The following is an 18,630-nucleotide window of genomic DNA, read 5'->3' as shown; positions in this document are numbered from 1 at the left end:
CTTGACAAGCAGGCCTTGAGTGCGCCTGCGTTGTGGAGTGCGATGCCGTGGCTCAATGCCCTCAGGTGTTTTGGACTTCAAATCCCAGCATTCCTAACAGCCTCAGGCCCTTTCCTTTTCCCCCTCAGCCGCTTAAGCGGCTGAGGGGGAAAAGGAAAAGGCCTGAGGCTGTTAGGAATGCTGGGAGTTGAAGTCCAAAAATACTAGGAGATCGTAGTCTGTAAAATTACGGGTGTGTCTTTAATTTTATAGCTCTACGAGTCAGGTACAGGCGGCCTAGGCTGGAAAGGGGCGTGGCCTTCCGTGCGCATGCGCAAACTAAGGCCGAAGCCGAGGGAGGAGGAAGAGGGCGGGGGGTCGCTCCTCGGCCGCGATGCCCAAGTACTACGAAGAGAAGGAGCAGGGCGGGCGCGCGTGCTCGGGGGTGCGCGAGGACTTGCGCACGTGCCTGATCGAGAGCAGCTGCGTCATCCAGGTAGAGGCCCAGGCGCCCCTTTGGACTCCAACTCCCAGCATTCCTAACAGCCTCAGGCCCTTTTGGCGCTTCTAGGAAAAAAGCAAGCGAGGAAGGAGCCAGTGAGGGATAAATAGGAGGCCGATCCCACTTCTCACACCAGGCAGCCTGACATGCTTTCCCTGATGCCTGGTCCTCTGGGTGTTTTGGACTTCAGCTCCCAGAATTCCTGACAGTTGTCCAATCTGGCAGGGGCTTCTGGGATTTGAAGTCCCAAACCATTGCCTTATGCAGCTGGGGGCCTTTCCTTTTCTGTAGGGTAATTGCCCCTCCAGATGAAGTGACAGTATTAAATACATGACTACTAAGGTTTCACCTAAACAGTCCTGAAGTGTACAAATGTTGAAGCTGTGTAGGAATTTGTGGTCAGGTGAGACAAGAGCTTTCCCAACATTTTATGTTGGTGACACACCTTTTTTTAGACTTGCACCATTTCGCGGCACATCAATTCAGTTTTACAAGCAAAGCAGAGGTTAAGCCAACCCTTTATAAAAGGTACGGGCGCATACATAAATTGTAAACCTCATGGAAACCATTCATTTCACATAGACTCAGGTTTCTTATTATGTTCACGTGACAAACTTACACACTACAACTAACACAGTGGTTCTCAACCTGTGGGTCCCGAGATGTTTTGGCCTTCAACTCTCAGAAATCCTAACAGCTGGTAAACTGGCTGGGATTTCTGAGAGTTGTAGGCCAAAACACCTGGGGACCCACAGGTTGAGAACCACTGCACTAACAAGTCCTACCACACAGTTGGAAAGCTCTTCATTGATGTCACCTGATGCATTAATTCTTGGTGTCCCCTCCCCATGCACCTTGTCCTGTACTAGAACATGCCACAATATTGTAGCCAAAAATGTAAGAAAAATTGACAAAAACCAGTTATTATTTTAAAAAACCCAGACCTGTTGGAGACAGTAGTGTATGCTGGTAGTGTGTGCAGATGTAGAGCCCAGCTACACGGTCATATAATGCAAGTTGAAGCTGTATTATATGGCAGTGTAGATCAGAGCGTTCACAGTGTTGTAATTGGGTATTAATATCAGCTCTGACTGGAGCTCATGCTGTTATAGTGTTCAGAAAATAAAACAGCATAGACTTTTAGCTTATATTGATTCAGTGCATGTAAACTGGACTTTTGAAAGAAAGATTTCTGTTGTTATATCTAATTACAGGGATATTTGAATAAAAATTCTGCTGAAACATGATACAGAAAATAAGAGGCAGGACTTTTCATGTGTTGCCCGGTGCAGTTTCCCATCACAGCATTGTGGGAGAAGTTGTCAGTGCCTACATAGTTTAAGGTGCATTGTCTCAAACTATTGGAACAAATGGGCAAGTTGAGGAGCTTTTTGTTTTTAAGTAGGGTGGTCATGCCCTAAACCACTCTGGTTAGGTGATAAGAAGAAATAGGTAGGATTGGTGGGTGCAACCTGAATGAGCCTTAAGTGCACAAGTTTTGAAGATCTTGTAATCAGGTTAGACAGTGCTGCCACCTAGGTCGATGTCACCCTCACTGGCCTCCTTCTGTACCAGACCATGTCACGTTAGGATTACCCAAACGTTGGAAAATTTAACAAAATCTAAAACAACAAATCCAGCAGCAACAAAAACAGCAGTGTGCATGCATGCCGTTTATTTGCCCAGATGGTGAAGACATGATTTCATGAGCGGAATTAGAATTAAGATTTCGGTAAAGATAATTTAGCTGGAATTTGTTAAAACAAGTATGCTTACCATGTGAAATAGGAGACAACAGTAAAAACAATTATTTACAAATCTTGTTTGACAGGAACATTCTGAATGTACTAGTAAAATCACTGATGATGTATGCTACAGTGGTTTGTTATGTGTCTTCACTGCAGCTGCCAAATTGTAGCACAGCATTTCCTTATTACTTTCTTTTCTTAAAAAAACACTTTCTCTACTGTCTTTGTGGAATGGCATATTGTACCAATGTTGACTTATCTAAGTACTAAGACAGGCTTTGGAGGATAACAACAAAAACAACAACTTTATTCTTATATCTTGCCACCGTTTCCCCAAAGAGTGGGAATACAAAATACAATAAAATAAAACACATGTACATATAAAACATCAACTCAGACTCAATCAAACTGCAGTCCTCTAACCATGGCAGTAAATTGCTGTAAAAATGGTCAGGCTGTAAACATTAGGAACAAAATAAGTGCCAGCTGCAGTAATGGAGAGAGGGTATGGGATAAATTGCAGGATGTGTGACTACTACGCAGGACAAGTAGGGACTAAACATTTTCAAAGACATGATTGAAGAGCCATGTATTCAAGTCCCTATGAAAGGAGGACAGTGTGGGGACCTGTCTAATCTCCCTGGGGAGCGAGTTCCAAACTTGTGGGACCACCACCAAGAAAGCCCTCTCTCTTGTCCCCACCAACCACGCTTGTGACGGTTGCGGGACCGAGAGGAGGGCCTCCCCGGCAGATCTCAGGATCTCATCTTTTGACTTTTTGTTAATTTAGAAACAGGAATGATCTGAAACTGGGGCTTAACAGTGGTGTTTCAGGGGCTTTAGAAATATTTCCCTGAGAATTCTGATTTTGTAGACATACTAAAGCTGCCTCGAGAAAGATGGGATAGAAATATCATAAATAAATAAATAAATACTATGAGGAAGAGCTTTTCCTTCTTCAGTATGTTTTGAGAGGAAGCCTTATTGCCTTTATGTTGACCCTTGGATTGTTTTTCTTTCTGCTGCTCATCTGTCCTTTTAATTTTTCTTTAATGCTGGTTTTGGACATATTGTAAGTTGACTTGCAAATGCTTCATTATGAACGATGATATATAATTAAATAAAATCACATTTATGTGCGTGCCTGAATAAATATGTTGAGTGCTTTCTCCGATATCTTTTATGACAGGAAGGGAAAAGCCCAAAACTGTGCTTGAAGGAAGGTCATTGCAGAGGCTTGCTAGTTTCATTTTTTGAATGCAAACGATCAATGGTGAGTTAGGGGTTTTTTGTTGTTTTTTTACTGCAAATGATTTTCTTTCTTTTAAAAAATGTGCAACTATGAAACCAAAACAAATGGTGAATATTAATTCTTGCCCTTTCTTCATTTAATGTATAAATTAATCTACTGTTTCATTCCGCACCAAAAGATTGAGTCATGGAAAAGTTTGCTAAAGGTTGCTGTGATGGCTTAAATAAACATAAATGTACATACATTTCCTGAGAAAAAGTTAACCACATTGTAAAAGGAATCAAGTAATAAAAACACTTCCACTTTTATGTGCATTTGGGCTTTTAGTCAATACTAAACTGAGAGTCCTGAGACTAAAAGTACTTGGCATTATACAACATAATGACTTACTTGTATTCTGGGAAGCTAGGGATTTTATAAGAGAAGATAAAGGGATGCACTTATCTCTCATTGCTGATGTCCTGACACCACTTTCCTAGAATGAGAGCAGAATGGACTTCAGCTCCCACAATTCCTAACAGTTGGTAAATTGGCTGGGGTTTCTGGGAGCTGAAGTCCAAAACACCTGGAGGAGCACAGTTTTAGAAATACTGGTGTAGAGAATGCGAGAAGATGGAGTAGATCTGAACAAGGAAGGGGAATCAAATATAAATGCAAGAGATTCTATTTTCTGATAATCTGAAAAATAATCTAACAACCATTCAGAATAATTGCTTAGTTTGTGATGACACGATAAATAAATAACCTATTTTCTAGTGGCTCCTAAATCTCTGAATATGCCTTAAAGTACTACAACATAGTATTAAGCAATACTGTATTTCTACTAAAAAATAGGCCTTCCTTCGTTTATGTAAGGTGAAGCTATTAAGGTCTAGACCAGAGTTTCTTAAACTGCTCTTCCAGGTGTTTTGGACTTCAACTCCCTAAGAGCTGTTTAGATGGCTGGGATTTCTGGGAGCTGAAGTCCAAAACACCTGGAGGAGCACAATTTGAGAAACACTGCTCTAGAAGAAGGGACTTCTCCTTTTCTTCAGTTACAGCAATTTCTGAGTAGATCTAGAAAATCTCTGAATTTGGGTCGCCTTGAAGCTGAATGTCAGTGTGTAAATCACTGGGGAGAAGGTGAAGTTTCTGCTTTTGCTGTGTACTCAATTTACTTGACTAGATGCATTTTTTAATGTAAGCCTTCATGCAAAGGAAGCAATGGTACATAAATATTTAAATAAGCAGCTACTTGTTTATGATTACTTCAAGAGATGTAATATAGATATCCTGTCTGTACCTTTATTTTGTAAAACAACAATGCTAGGAAAATTGCAATATTTCATTAGGATGTTATAATCCTAATGTATTTTTTTCTTTTCCTTAACAGTTGGATAACAGAGCAAGATTCAGAGGAAGGAAAGGATACTGAAGCTCCTTATTATGCAAAACAGCCTGCATGAGTAATGTTGGATGCATTAGCACCTCTGGATAACTTGAATGGAATAAAGAGATTATGCTGTTGATTCCCCACTGCAATCCCTTTTACTCCTATGAATATTTTATTTTGTTTATGCACTAAATATTTGAAGCTGTTGTGTATCAAAAATATTAAAATGAAAAACAATTCTATGTGGTGACCATATATTTTTAAATAAAATATGTATCTCCATAATCACTTCTGCAAACAATTTCATCTTGAATGTTACTTTTTCTGGGAAATTAAAATTTAAGTTAATTTTATATATGAAATAAAAACTTTCAAGAAGTTTTCTTGTATTATTGTCTTGATTCTACTATATTGCTTATAAATATTCTGCTTAGTAAGGTAAAGGTAGTCCCCTGACATTAAGTCCAGTCATGTCTGACTCTGGGGTGTGGTGCTCATCTCCATTTCTAAGCCGAAGAGCCAGCGTTGTCCGTAGACACCTCCAAGGTCATGTGGCCGGCATGACTGCATGGAGCGCCATTACCTTCCCGCCGGAGCGGTACCTATTGATCTACTCACATTTGCATGTTTTCGAACTGCTAGGTTGGCAGAAGCTAGGGCTGACAGCGGAAGCTCACGCTGCTCCCCAGAATCGAACCTGCGACCTTGCGATCAACAAGCTCAGCAGCTCAGTGCTTTAACCCACTGCGCCGTAACCCACTGCAATGTATAATACAGCAAGACAGAATAATTAGAAAACCAATTCTCATGAGAGACCTCTCCATTCCAAGAAGGGATATTCATTTGTAGAATGAGCACAATGCAGAAGAAGATTGTATATCCATATCTGGGTCCTCTAATTGTTATGAATAAACCCATCTGGATCAGAACCATTTTTTCAAGCACATTAATTGTACTATAAGTGTGTGGCACATGAAATTAGTGAAATGTATTCTGAGCATTTTCTGCTTATCCTGTTGACTTCATTTATTCTTTTGCATTATAATTTTGACATGTTTTAGCTTTCATGGTCTCCTGATTTGAGATTAAACAATAGCAGGGAGCCTTTGGCCCTCCATATATACTGCAATTCCAGCCCCTCTCCACTTGGCTGGTGATAAGTATTTATGCCTAAAACATCTGGAGAGTGAAATACTGAGATAAGTGTTTTGTATAAATATTATCTCCTCACAGGTAAGAGCTATATCTATTTTTTTCTAGAACCAGGGCTTTTGGGGGAATGCAACTCTGAGTGCTCACAGCTGGCTGCTGCATTCTGAGAGTTGTAGTCCAAAATAACTTTTTCAAGCATGGCATGGAGCTAATTACCATAGATATACTGCCAAGATTTGGAGACTGAGTATTATGAATACATGTGATCTAATCTGATTTCTCCTTCAAAGAGAACAGAAGTAGTACCCAAGCCTACATATATATAAGTTGCTATTATTTTAGTGACAATAATCTAGGGATTTGGTGCCTTTAATGTTGCTTTTAACATTTCCCCAGCAGATGCAGAAATACACTGAAAATATATTTTTTCTTCAAAGTAGAATGTTCTGACAAAGATCTACAATACCAGAAAACAGAAGCTGGTTTCAAAGTCTTTGGGGTGTTAACAGGAACAGATGGCATAGAGCAGTTTCAAGTTATAGAGCCAGAATCCATCCAAATAAAAAGAAATAAGACTGCCAAGAAATAAAAAAAACAAAAAAAATCAGTAGATTGGAAATGCTAAACATACATTCTTATTATCAAGAAATGGACTAACAAAGGTTTACCGACTTGGACAATTGTATTCATCTCTAGCGTGAGCAAGGTCATGTGCAAAATTTTATAATTAAGATTATTATCATATAAGAGAAACACCAGATGTCAAAGCAGAGTTCACAAAAGAAGAAGCACCAGTGATGATCCTATTGCAAACATACTATTAGATTGCTTCAAAGAATTTCAGGGGGGAAAATCAGTCTGTACTTCAAACATTTTATTGTATAGGTCATTAAAAGTTAAGTGGATCTGCTGACTGACTATTCTAAGAAAATGAGTGTGCTCCAACATTCAATTGTCCTCATAGAATCATAGAGTTGGAAGAGACCTCGTGGGCCATCCAGTCCAACCCCCTGCCAAAAAGCAGGAAAATCGCATTCAAAGCACCCCCATGTTGGATAAGAGGTCATTGTCAGGATCGAATTTGGAGAAACTGAATATTTTCAAACTGGCAAGGAAGTCCATCAAGGGTGCTTTGCATCATGTTCATAGAATGTATCAAATGAAAAATGGAGTTAGATGTAAGTGAAAACTGGAAGAACAAACATTACTAATTTAAGATATGTGACCGGTACCATATTAATAGCAAAAATGATAACACCAAAGACTAGCACTAATCTTTAAAGTTAAGGAAGAAAGTGGAGTTAAAAATTGCATCTATAAAGTAACTAGATGATATGCTAAATTGTAAGAATATATAATTGAATACCAATTAGAATAATCCATGCTGTATTTTTTATTACTGTGTGTGATTGTGAGAGCTTGACAATGGAGAAAGCTGATAGGAAAAAAAACAGTTTTAAATGTAATGCAGGGATTCATGGACAAAAAAGATATTTGGGTCTGAGAGTAAAGCATGCCTGAGCTCTCACTAATGTCAGATGAGCTAAACTGAAACTGTCATATTTTGAATATATTGAAGATGACATAACTCATTGGAAAAGACAAAAAATCTCTATAAAGTGGAAGATATCAGGGAAAAAGGAAGACCTCATTACAGATGGTTAAGACTTAGTCAAGAAAGACACAGCCCTGGGTCTGCGAGCCCTGGGAAAGGGTTTTAATAATACTGTGTTTTGGAGTCTCAGAGTCATAAGTGGAAACCAGTTTTGTACTATGCCACAAAAATAAAAACAAAATAAAACAAAAAAACCTCAAATGTGTTTCTTCTCTATACATGTGTGGAAATTAATATCTGTATATTGAAACCGAGGGTACGTGTTCCAAATAAAATGGCATTCTAGATTCACTAAAGACTAGAAATTCATTGTGAAAGCCTTATATTAAAACGTGTTAGCTACTTTTCTAAAATAAAATGTGTCTGTCTAAAAAAAGTGACTTAAAATATTGAAAGTTGTAAAAGGTTAGGTTACATCAGTCCAACAGTGCTCATCTTCTGAATTCTTAAATCCTGAAGAACCTTAACTACAAATGGTGACATCCTCAAAACTATCTCTTCCAATATGTTTTACAACTTTGCACATGCTGATTCCTTTATGAATTCTACAGATGTTCATGGTTAACCACAAGTTGAAGCATGGAATTAGAGGAAATAGTTAATTTTCATACTTATCTAAATGTATTTCTATCAAGCATAACAAACATTAAAGTTCTTTTTTATATCATGTCCTTATTAGAAAAGAAAAGCCTGCTTTCAAAAAATAGGTGAGGTTCATACTAGAAAATTATAATCTATTCATGTATGTCAGATAAAGGCAAACAACTATGACTTATATGCTCCTTTTGGAAACCATCTTTCCTAATGTTTTCAATCTGACCCCTGAATCCATAGGACTAGAACCAATACTGTAGTTTCATTTATCAATTTATGACAAAATATGCTCCTCTAGGTATTTTCTAGGTCCTACAATATGCCTCTATGGTATTCTTTGCCCAGAAGTATTTCATTTTAATGAATTTCACTGTTATCTATGGTTTCACATGTCCACGTGAAGTCTGGGAATGTGTCCCCCATGAATATGGAGATCGTAGTATGTTTCATCTTCCCAAGTTAAACCTTTCCAGTGTCTATTTACATGTACTCTATAAGGGTGAAATGCTTCATAATAGTTGGTGCTACCTTGAATAGAATACTTTACAACCTGTGTAGATATCAAATATTTGTGACAAAATGCACCAAGAACACTATCTGGTAAATAAAGTAGACTTCAAGAATACAGAAATCCACTATCTTTTAGCTATACTTGCTTTTATGCTGAACTCCCTTTAAGCTTTCATACATGATTGCACAGAAGGTGGTTGGTTGCTTGGTTTCAAAACTAACCAGAGTGCAAAACACTTCTAAGGCATATGAAACCATTCATGGGCCTAAATTTGGGGTGAACAACTTGCGACCGTAGGTTGCAAGACTGCAGCTCCCATGAATCCTCAATATTTTTAATGGTGGCCTGGATTGATGGGAGTTGGAACTCAAGGCAGCTTATAATTGAAAAACAATATGGCTAAAAAATAGTTTAAATGGGATTAAACAATTGACAGCATTAACATGATTTAATGTTATACTTAAAATGAGGAAATACCATAAAAGATAATGAAGTTCAAAAACTTCTGCAGCTTGTGTGCTAATTTATAGCCCCAACAAGAGTGACCCTTTGAATCAGTTGCCAATGTATTTAGTAGGTCTAATTTAGTTCCCCTTGGCATTCTGAATATTACTCAATATAGTTTCACGAAAGCAAGAGAACCTTTGTTGTTCATGAGAATCATTTGGTTGGACAGAATTGTAACTTCCATCAGCAGTGTAGTGTAAAAGAGCCTAATATAAGAGTTGGAAAGTATTCCAACCGGCATTTTTGCTGCTTTCTCCATTCCTCTCAAGTTGATACTGGTGATTTGATGTGACCTACATTTCTACTCGAGTTACTTTTTAATGATAGAGCAAGTTGTCTTACTATAAAGCCTGTATGAGCCTGAGCTGTTCATTAGCCTTCCTTTTCAGTTGCTAAATACCTCTTAACTCCAGAGAGATCCCTCTTTAATTACTAATATTTAGAATTAGAATTATTAATGATACTTGTTAGGTATGTGTTTAAGTACAAACTACAGTTTATGACATGCGGTTCTATGACCATTTTCACATGGAAACTAGTGTGTACCAGAAGAGGGGAATTCTAGATCCTAAGCATATTTACCAGAATTAAATCATGAGATTTTAATCCAGTCCCTAGTAAATGGATACAAAATTGTAGGATTAATGTATTGTGGTCTCTGTGGAAGCCACTGGGCTTCTAAAATTCCTATAGCATTTCTGAAATATTTGTCTCTTGCATCATTACACATATTATACTTAGTACAAAAAAAGGAGAACAGAATTATGTTTTTAAAGTCATACTCTTACTATTCATTGCCTAATAGAATATCTACTGAAATGCTTCAGAGCTCCAGTGATGGAAAATAGTATTTTAACCCTGAAATAAACTCCCTTGATCGATAGCTTTGTTGGTAACTGGAACATTGCCAAGGTACGTGCATTTAACAGGAAGTGACTAATATATCCTAAGTGAAACTGTAACTCAAAGCTTTTTAGGGTCTGAGCAATACCACAAAAAGGGACTTAATAGCCTTCTAAAACTTGCATGTTAATTTCTGAACCACTGTTTCCAAGTACCTTAGCAATAAAAGAGACAAAAAAGATGCTTCAAAGATGCTTGCCTTATAATCATGTCACCCATTCCCTTTTTTAATCATCTCTTTTCTTCCCTCTCATACAGTTATCTCAGATTTGTACCCAGAAAAAATTCTGAGGTTGGGTCATACATACACTTTGAGAAAATATTCAGTAGCTGGTGAATTTTGTCTTGGAAAATACTGTATTTTTAAAAAGCATTGATGGTTTCTGTTTAGTGAGTTATATGCATATCCATTGGGTAGCGATGGCTAAGGAACTTTCAGAGCCCCATATGTTCCACTTGGACATTGCAAGTCAGGTGCAAGTCTCTGCTTTCCCATAAACTCTCCTTCAGCACCACATTTCCAATTAGCTGATCATCTTCCTACTATATTCATATGAGAACTTGAGTGTTAATTATATACAATGGACACTGACTGAGACATAATAAGGCTGGGAGCCTTTCATGTTGATTAACTATTACTCCCATTATACTTCACCACTGACCAGACCAATTAAAGTGGGTGGGAAATGGATTTCACCAGCATCTGGACATCCCCTGTGCCTGGCTTATGAGACGATTGCTGGCTGCAGCTCCCAGATCTCAGGGTCTAGCTCCACTTCTCCAGTCTTCAGTGTGGGAAGAAGGAATCTCAGGATAAAAGCAGTACCTTGAAAATATACATTTTATGGTGGGTTGCTGGCTGGCTTTGAATTGCTGCCAAGGGGTCCAAACATACATTTGAACTATCCATAGGTCTCAAAATTTGACAAACTTACTGATGCCCTGTCAGGAAAACAGAGAAGACTTTGCCCTTGCAGTGTGGCTTTGGAAGATTAGCTGTGGCCTCCTGCAATGCCACTGCCTCTCTGTTGCTTGTGGTTTTTGTTATATGTTTTCAAGTTGTTTCCAATTTAAGGAAACTCCAGGTAGGTTTATCGCAAGATGTTATCTTGGCAAGATGTTCTTCAGAGAGGGGTGTGCCTTCCTCTTCTTAGTGTCTTGCTGAAGATCATCCAGTGGGTTTCCATGGCTGAGTGGGGCAGCAATTCCAAAACTTTTTTTTTTCATATTTGGAAGCCTTCAGAATACATTTTCCCAACAGAACCCTAATTCTATATCTGGAGGTTTTTTACAACAACAACGAATCATAATAATAATTTTGTTTCTTACCCACCTCTGGTGTTGGAGTAAAGTTCTGAGAGTGCCTTGGACTGCGAGAAGATCCAACCAGTCCATCCTCCAGGAAATAAAGCCCGACTGCTCATTGGAGGGAAGGATACTAGAGACAAAGTTGAAGTACTTTGGCCACATCATGAGGAGACAGCAAAGCCTAGAGAAAACAGTTATGCTGGGGAAAGTGGAAGGTAAAAGGAAGAGGGGCCGACCAAGGAAAAGATGGATGGATGGCATCCTTGAAGTGACTGGACTGACCATGAAGGAGCTGGGGGTGGTGACGGCCGACAGGGAGCTCTGGCGTGGGCTGGTCAATGAGGTCACGAAGAGTCGGAAACGACTGAACGAATGAACAACAACAACCCACCTCTACTCGTGGCTCGAGGCTGGTTACATTTCAAAAAACATTGTGAATTAAGCATTGTGAACTCATAAAGTTTCATCTTTCATCTGTTCCTATTGCCTGAGTGTTTTGTATAACATAGTTTGGAAATAGTTTTTGAATTAAAGAGATAATATTTTAAATGTAACCACAAACGTGAGATTCAGGGAATCACTGAACTGAACAAAAGGAATAGTGTACACTAGTATTTATAAGACCAAGAACCTTCTCGACATACTTGAAAAGCCAAGAATGCTTTAGCGTGTCAGGACTTCTGTGCACCTTTCCTGGAGAGGTTGTGTGTGATAAAACTTACTTTGGCGAGATGTTTGGAGATAACCCACGCTCCCTCTACCTTTGCATTTGTTTTTGTTGTTTATTCGTTCAGTTGTTTCTGACTTTGTGACCTCCTGGACCAGCCCATGCCAGAGCTCCCTGTCGGCCATCACCACCCCCAGCTCCTTCAAGGTCAAGTCAGTCACTTTAAGGATACCATCCATCCATCTTGCCCTTGGTCGGCCCCTCTTCCTTTTTCCTTCCATTTTCCTCAGGATCATGGTCTTCTCAAAGCTTTCCTGTCTTCTCATTATGTTGCCAAAGCACTTCATCTTTGCCTCTACTGTCCTTCCCTCCAGTGAGCAGTCGGGCTTTATTTCCTGAAGGATGGACTGGTTGGATCTCGCAGTCCAACGCATTCTCAGAATTTCCCTCCAACACCACAGTTCAAAAGCGTCTATCTTCCTTCACTCAGCCTTCCCTATGGTTCAGCTCTCACATCCATAGGTTACTACGTGGAAATACCATTGCTTTAACTATGCGGACCTTCGTTGCCAGTGTGATGTTTCTAATCTTCACTATTTTTTCGAGATTGATGGTTGCTCTCCTCCCAAGAAGTAAACGTCTTCTGATTTCCTGGCTGCAGTCTTCGTCTGCAGTAATCTTTGTGCCAAGAAATACAAAGTCTGTCACTGCCTCCACGGTTTCTCCCTCTATTTGCCAGTTATCACTCAGTCTGGTTGCCAGAATCTTGTTTTTTAATATGTTTACCTGAAACCTAGCTTTTGCACTTAGAATCATAGATTCAAATAGTTGGAAGAGACCTCATGGGCCATCCAGTCCAACCCCCTGCCAAGAAGCAGGAATATTGCATTCAAATCACCCCTGACAGATGGCCATCCAGCCTCTGTTTAAAAGCTTCCAAAGAAAGAGCCTCCACCACACATCAGAGAGTTCCACTGCTGAACGGCTCTCACAGTCAGGAAGTTCTTCCTCATGTTCAGAGGAAGAACTTTCTTCTTTCACCTTGGTTAGAAGGCTCCTCAGCTCCTCCTTGCTTTCGGACATCAAAGTGGCATCTCATGTCCATGTCCTGAAGTATGGACTGGTTGGATCTTCTCGCAGTCCAAGGCACTCTCAGAATTTCCCCTCCAACACCCCAGTTCAAAAGCATCTATAGTTGCTGCACCCCAAGGCTTGGGCTTGTGGAGGCTGCCATGACCTCATCTGCCCTGTAGGGGGCGAGGGAGCCGAAGGCCGGAGGCGAAGGAGGAGGCGGAGCCTGGCGGGTTTGTGACGTCAGAGCCGGCTGCTGGGTGGCTGCCGCAGCAGAAGAAGAAGACGACGACGGGGAGCTGCACCGCGGGCGGAGGGGCCCCCACCACCACCACCACCACCACCACCACAACAACAACTGTAGTAGCAGCGCTCTGGGGCGACGGCGAGGGCAGCACCTCGTTCCCTGCCCAGCATGGGGCCCCAGAGCGGGTGAAGGGGGAGGAAAATAACCATCACAACAACAATAAGGACGGGGATTGCCTCGAACCCCAAGCAGCCGCCGCCACCACCACCAGGTAAAGGGGATCTTGATCGCAAAGGGATCCCCCTATTTTCCAAATGGTTTGGCCCTCGAGGCGGGGGAACCTGCAGCAAACCGGGCGCGCCAACTCGGTTGCGGGGGGAGGCAGAGGTGAGCCTCTGAATGCATCCTTGCCTCCATCCCAGGCTCCCACCGCCTCTCCTGTTTTGCTTGCAGCTGTCAAGGGAGGGAGTGGAAAGCCACACGGATGGAGAGGCGTGTTGTTTATATATGAGTTATTTTTATGCATCATTTTGTGTTGTTCTTGGATGTGTCTTTTTGTGCTGTTTTCCTCCAGCGTTGAGAACATCCTTAATGATAGTTGAATGAGAAGGATCTCTGGAAATAAGTATCTGAATATTGTACTAATTATAGTAAACATTGCACTGTGTTCTGATTTTTGGGAGCTGCAGAAACTTGAGGGGCTCCAGTGACAGGACTAAAACAAGCACAGTGAGATTACTGATCTGTAGATGTCAATTGATGCACACTCTGCATTATATTTTCATATCAACATCGTTATTTTGGGGATTTTGGGGAGGGGGTAGTTGACACACAGGCCTTCTTTGCAGAGTTGTGAGGCGTGCATTGTTGCTGTGATTTTGGAGAGCTTGAATAAATAGTATGCTCTGTATTGTATCCAGACTAGATTATATGTGCATTCCTTCTCCCTTAATCCAAGAAATTACGAGAGTAAGATGCTTAAAGGGAACATCCATTTTGGAAAGGCCTCGGTCCTTCGCCAAGCCATCGCAAGAGTCTTAGCTTTGCAAATATTTATTTGCTAAGACATGATGGATGTTTCCTATAGTGCTCCTGGTTTTAGGTGCATGAAACCCTGCAAGACACAATTTGCTTAAAAGAAGACCTACTTTTCTTCTGGAGAGAAGCATATACATATAATACTAACAGATATAGTATAATGTGTTGTCAAAGGCTTTCATGGCTGGAATCACTGACTTGCTATGAGTTTTCCGGGCTGTATGGCCATGTTCCAGAAGCATTCTCTCCTGACATTTTGCCCACATCTATGGCAGGCATCCTCAGAGGTTGAAGAGACTCCTCAACCTCTGAGGATGCCTGTCATAGATGTGGGCAAAACATCAGGAGAGAATGCTTCTGGAACATGGCCATACAGCCCGGAAAACTCACAGCAACCCAGCTATGGTATAAGACTAAGCTTCAGAAAGAATGTAAAAAAACCTTTGATGAAAGTGGTGCCATACAATTGAATTGACTGTCTTGGGGTGCATCTGCACAGTAAGGTTAATGTAGGTTGATACCACTTTAAGTGCTATGGTTCAGTGCTATGGAATAATGAGAGTTGCAGTTTGGTGAGGAATCAGCACTGTTTGGCAGAGAATGTTAAAGACCTTATAAAACTACAGTTCCCATGATTTCATAGCACTGACTCATAGCATTTAAAGTGGTGTCAAACTGCATTCATTCTACTTTGTAGATGCAACCTAGGTTTCATTTGGATTATGGTTGTTTACCATGTCCATTCAACTTTCTGCCCAAAGTGCTTTGTAATTCCTTGTTCTCACAGTAGCTGTTTGGGAGCATCGGGCATAATTGAAAATGTGATTCTCTTGTGCTGAGTTAGTTTGAAATACACCCTTCTGAAATCAGCGTTGTTTACACTGGCAGCCTTAATCTGCCATATCTAAATCCATGGTACAGCTACATCCATTTATCTTCTTTCTTAGCAGGGCTTTTTGATGCACTATATTTTAAAAAAAATCTGCAATACAATTCCACATATTCCCATGAAAATCTTGACTGCAGATGTGTTTCCTGCCATAATATTTGCTAGCTGGCAAGTCTTTACTTGTAATGAGTGGTGGCCTCATGCTCCCTTGTGTCTGAAGGTAACTGCATTGCACAAGGAGACACTTTATATCAGGGATGGGCAACTTTGAGCGCTCCGTTTGTGTGTGTGTGTGTGTGTGTGTGTGTGTGTGTAGGGCGGACACTTTCAGCTAACATGACCAATGGGAAGGGATTGTGGGAGCACTAGCACAAAAATCTGGAGGACCAAAAGCTCTCTACTTTTTGTGAGCCTAAAAGCTCTCCACTTTTGTGATCAGTTATGTTGTAGAATTACTGCAGTTTGATTCTGATGTAACTTCAGTTTTTAATTGTGTTAGAAGCAAATTGAGAATATACTGCAAGTCGCTTTTGGTGTGAGAGAATCAGCTGTCTACAGAGACGTCACCCAAGAGATGCCCACATATTCATGTATCCAACAGCAACAATAGACTTGGGAAATTTAAAGCATGGGTTGCCAAGAAACCTTTTTCCTTGTTCAGGTGTGTGCATTCATCCCAGTGGAAGATTGCCTTCGGTTATTATTTCTTAAAGCTTGTTTGTTATGATTTTTTTCAGCCATCTTCATCCGTTGATTTTTTTAAAGCCTACCTATGTCACTTTGTGTTATTGAAGGAAAGATGTGGTCTAAGATATACTGTTACAATAAGAATGCATCTATACTATTGATTCTGTAGTATAGATGCACTTTTATTGTAACAATGTATTAATTCTATAATATAGATTCTATACCATAGAATGAATGCAGTTTGACACCACTTTAGCTGCCATGCCTTAAGACTAAGAAATAATGGAAGTTGTAGTTTTGAAAGGTCTTTAGCCTTCTCTGCGAATTAGAGCTGGTGCTGCACCAATCTACAAATCCCAGGATTCTATGCCATTGAGCCATGACAGCTGAAGTGAAGTTTTATTTATGTATTTATTTATTGTGTTGGAAGTGAATTGAGGGTATATTATAATGTATTTAAGAAGACACAAACAAAGTTAAAAACTTGGCATTATGCTAGATTTTCTTTGACCAAAAGCTGGCCACTTGGAGTGCCTCTGGTGTCACTGTAAGAAGGTCCTCCACTGTGTGTGTGTCAGGGCTCAGGCCACAGTGTAGTAGGTAGTCTGTGGTTTGCTCTTCTCACTTGCCTGTTGTGGACTCCACTTTGTAGCCCACTTTCTTAAGGTTAGCTCTGCACCTTGTTGTGCCAGAATGCAGACTATTCAGTGCCTTCCAAGTTACTCAGCTTTCTGTGAGCCAGAAGGGAGTTTCTCATCTGGTATCAGCCATGGATTAAGATTCTGGGTTTTAGTCTGCCACTTTTGGACTCTCACTGGCTGAGGTGTTCCTGCGAGTGTGTCTGTGGGTCTTAGGAAGCTATTTCTTTATTTAACGTGTTGGCTTGCTGGCTGATATCCAAACAGAGGATGGGTTGGCGATGTCAGTGCCTTGGTTCTTTCATTATAGGCTGCTACTTCCCAACGGATGTCAGGTGGTACAATACCAGCCAAACAAGTATAATTTCTCCAGCGGTGTAGGGCGTAGACATCTTGTGATAATGCGACATGTCTCATTAAGATCCACATCCATGGTTTAACATGGTGAGATGTATTCCACACTAGGCATTCACATTTAGCAGCAGAGTAGTAAAGCGCAAGGGCAGATGTCTTCACTGTGTCTGGTTGTGATCCCCAGGTTGTGCCAGTCAGCTTTTGCATGATATTATTTCTAGCACCCACTTTTTTCCCCTTGATATTCAAGCAGTGTTTCTTGTAAGTCAGAGCACAGTCCAGAGTGTCTCCCAGGTATTTTGGTGTGCTGCAATGAAGTGAGGTCAAACTGCATCAGTTCTATAGTTCAGATGAATCCCAAGGTGTTTAAGGGTTCCAGTTGGAAAGAGAGAGCGCATTGTAAGAGCTGACTCATATCCACAAGTGAATTGCCCTGCCCAGCCACTCAGTGATTGCCATCAATATTGGTGAGTTGCATCTGTTGAAAAGTCTTTATATATCCAGTCAGTCTGATTATTATTATTATTATTATTATTATTATTATTATTATTAAACTTTATTTGTACCCCGCTAGCATCTCCCGAAGGATTCGATGCGGCTTACACAGGCCGAGGCCTCAACACACAACACAACAGTACAATCTAAGCAAATCAAACGATTAAAAACAGAGTAAAGCAAAATAAACAACAGGCACAATACACTAAAACACAATAAAACTGGGCCGGGCCAGATAATGGGTACAAAGATTAATGTTGCTTCTTGTAGAGAAAGAAATGAGAAGCATGTTGGAATAGGCAAAGGTCAGCTTTCCCAGGAATGCTTAATCAATGTGTTCATGAACATCACATTTGATTTTCCCCTCAGATATTATTTTTGAGATTCATCCCATTTTCACTTTGTGGGCCAAAATTGTGAATCCATTTAGAATTGCAATTACAGATAACACAAGGACTGAAGTATTGTAAATAAGTCTCGATACTATACATTTTAAAATAAAACAAAACAAAAAAAGAGAAGCATCAAAATACAATGTTAATTTCTTTTGGCAGAGGAGCTGTAGTAGTTGCAGAGAGAAATAATGAAGCTGAAGTGTTATCCTAAGTTCAGAAAAGAGCAGAGCAAGGTCTGGTCTGGTTTATTCTCATTTCACAGGTGATACCAGACCACATCAAGAATGTAGCTGTAAATCAAAAGGGTATATTGGAAGTGGTAACATTTTTGTCTTGTCTGTCTTATCATGACATATCAACTGAGATTCATTTTAAAATATAGATTATCTATGCACCAGTTTGTGCATGGCTATGTGTGGCAGACATAGAAAGCCTTATTTTGTATTATTGTGATAAGTAAAGTACTGCTGTCACAGATTTATGTAGTGTTTGTTCCCCCAAACATTTATTGCCACAGTTAAGCTGTGGGAGGAAAATGAGAAATGTTGCTGCAGTGAGTTTTCTATTAACCCATTTTTCTGTCTTTGGGAGCATGTTCCTCAGAGGTGGATCTGGATGATAATTTGTCCTACGTGATGAGTTATGGGTGGCCAGTTTCAGTTGTGAAAGATGAAACTGAAAGATACATATACAAGAGACCACAAGT

At 40.2% G+C, this 18,630-nt stretch overlaps 2 protein-coding genes across 11 annotated transcripts in view; both read left to right on the top strand.

Moving 5' to 3' along the window:
* The first annotated feature begins 304 nt into the window (after positions 1-304).
* On the top strand, positions 305-5,234 carry COA5 (cytochrome c oxidase assembly factor 5). The gene is made up of 3 exons (XM_060769786.2): positions 305-475; positions 3,419-3,502; positions 4,854-5,234. Exons 1-3 carry the CDS (start codon positions 374-376, stop codon positions 4,893-4,895), a joined length of 228 nt encoding a protein of 75 aa, XP_060625769.1. The 5' UTR covers positions 305-373; the 3' UTR covers positions 4,896-5,234.
* Positions 5,235-13,413: 8,179 nt separating this feature from the next.
* INPP4A (inositol polyphosphate-4-phosphatase type I A) overlaps positions 13,414-18,630 on the top strand; it is a 117,821-nt gene continuing 112,604 nt past the window's right edge. For 9 of the 10 annotated variants that reach the window (XM_060769789.2, XM_067466823.1, XM_060769795.2 and 6 more), the window contains exon 1: positions 13,415-13,699. The gene's annotated coding sequence lies outside the window, so the exon portion shown is untranslated. Of the gene's footprint in view, positions 13,700-18,630 lie in introns of all 10 variants that reach the window. The other variant, XM_060769787.2, reaches the window with a different exon arrangement.

Source organism: Anolis sagrei, chromosome 3 (assembly GCF_037176765.1).
Source record: "Anolis sagrei isolate rAnoSag1 chromosome 3, rAnoSag1.mat, whole genome shotgun sequence".
Lineage (NCBI taxonomy): Eukaryota > Metazoa > Chordata > Lepidosauria > Squamata > Dactyloidae > Anolis > Anolis sagrei.
Note: the sequence above shows the minus strand (reverse complement) of the source record. Positions and strands in the feature narration are given on the sequence as shown.

What these genes read in the sequence shown, in the direction of transcription:
- COA5 (XM_060769786.2), top strand. Translation starts at nt 374, where the DNA reads ATGCCCAAGTACTACGAAGAGAAGGAGCAGGGCGGGCGCGCGTGCTCG. An exon ending in AGAGCAGCTGCGTCATCCAG is followed by an intron (nt 476 to 3,418) that starts GTAGAGGCCCAG and finishes CTTTTATGACAG; the next exon opens with GAAGGGAAAAGCCCAAAACT. An exon ending in TTGAATGCAAACGATCAATG is followed by an intron (nt 3,503 to 4,853) that starts GTGAGTTAGGGG and finishes TTTCCTTAACAG; the next exon opens with TTGGATAACAGAGCAAGATT.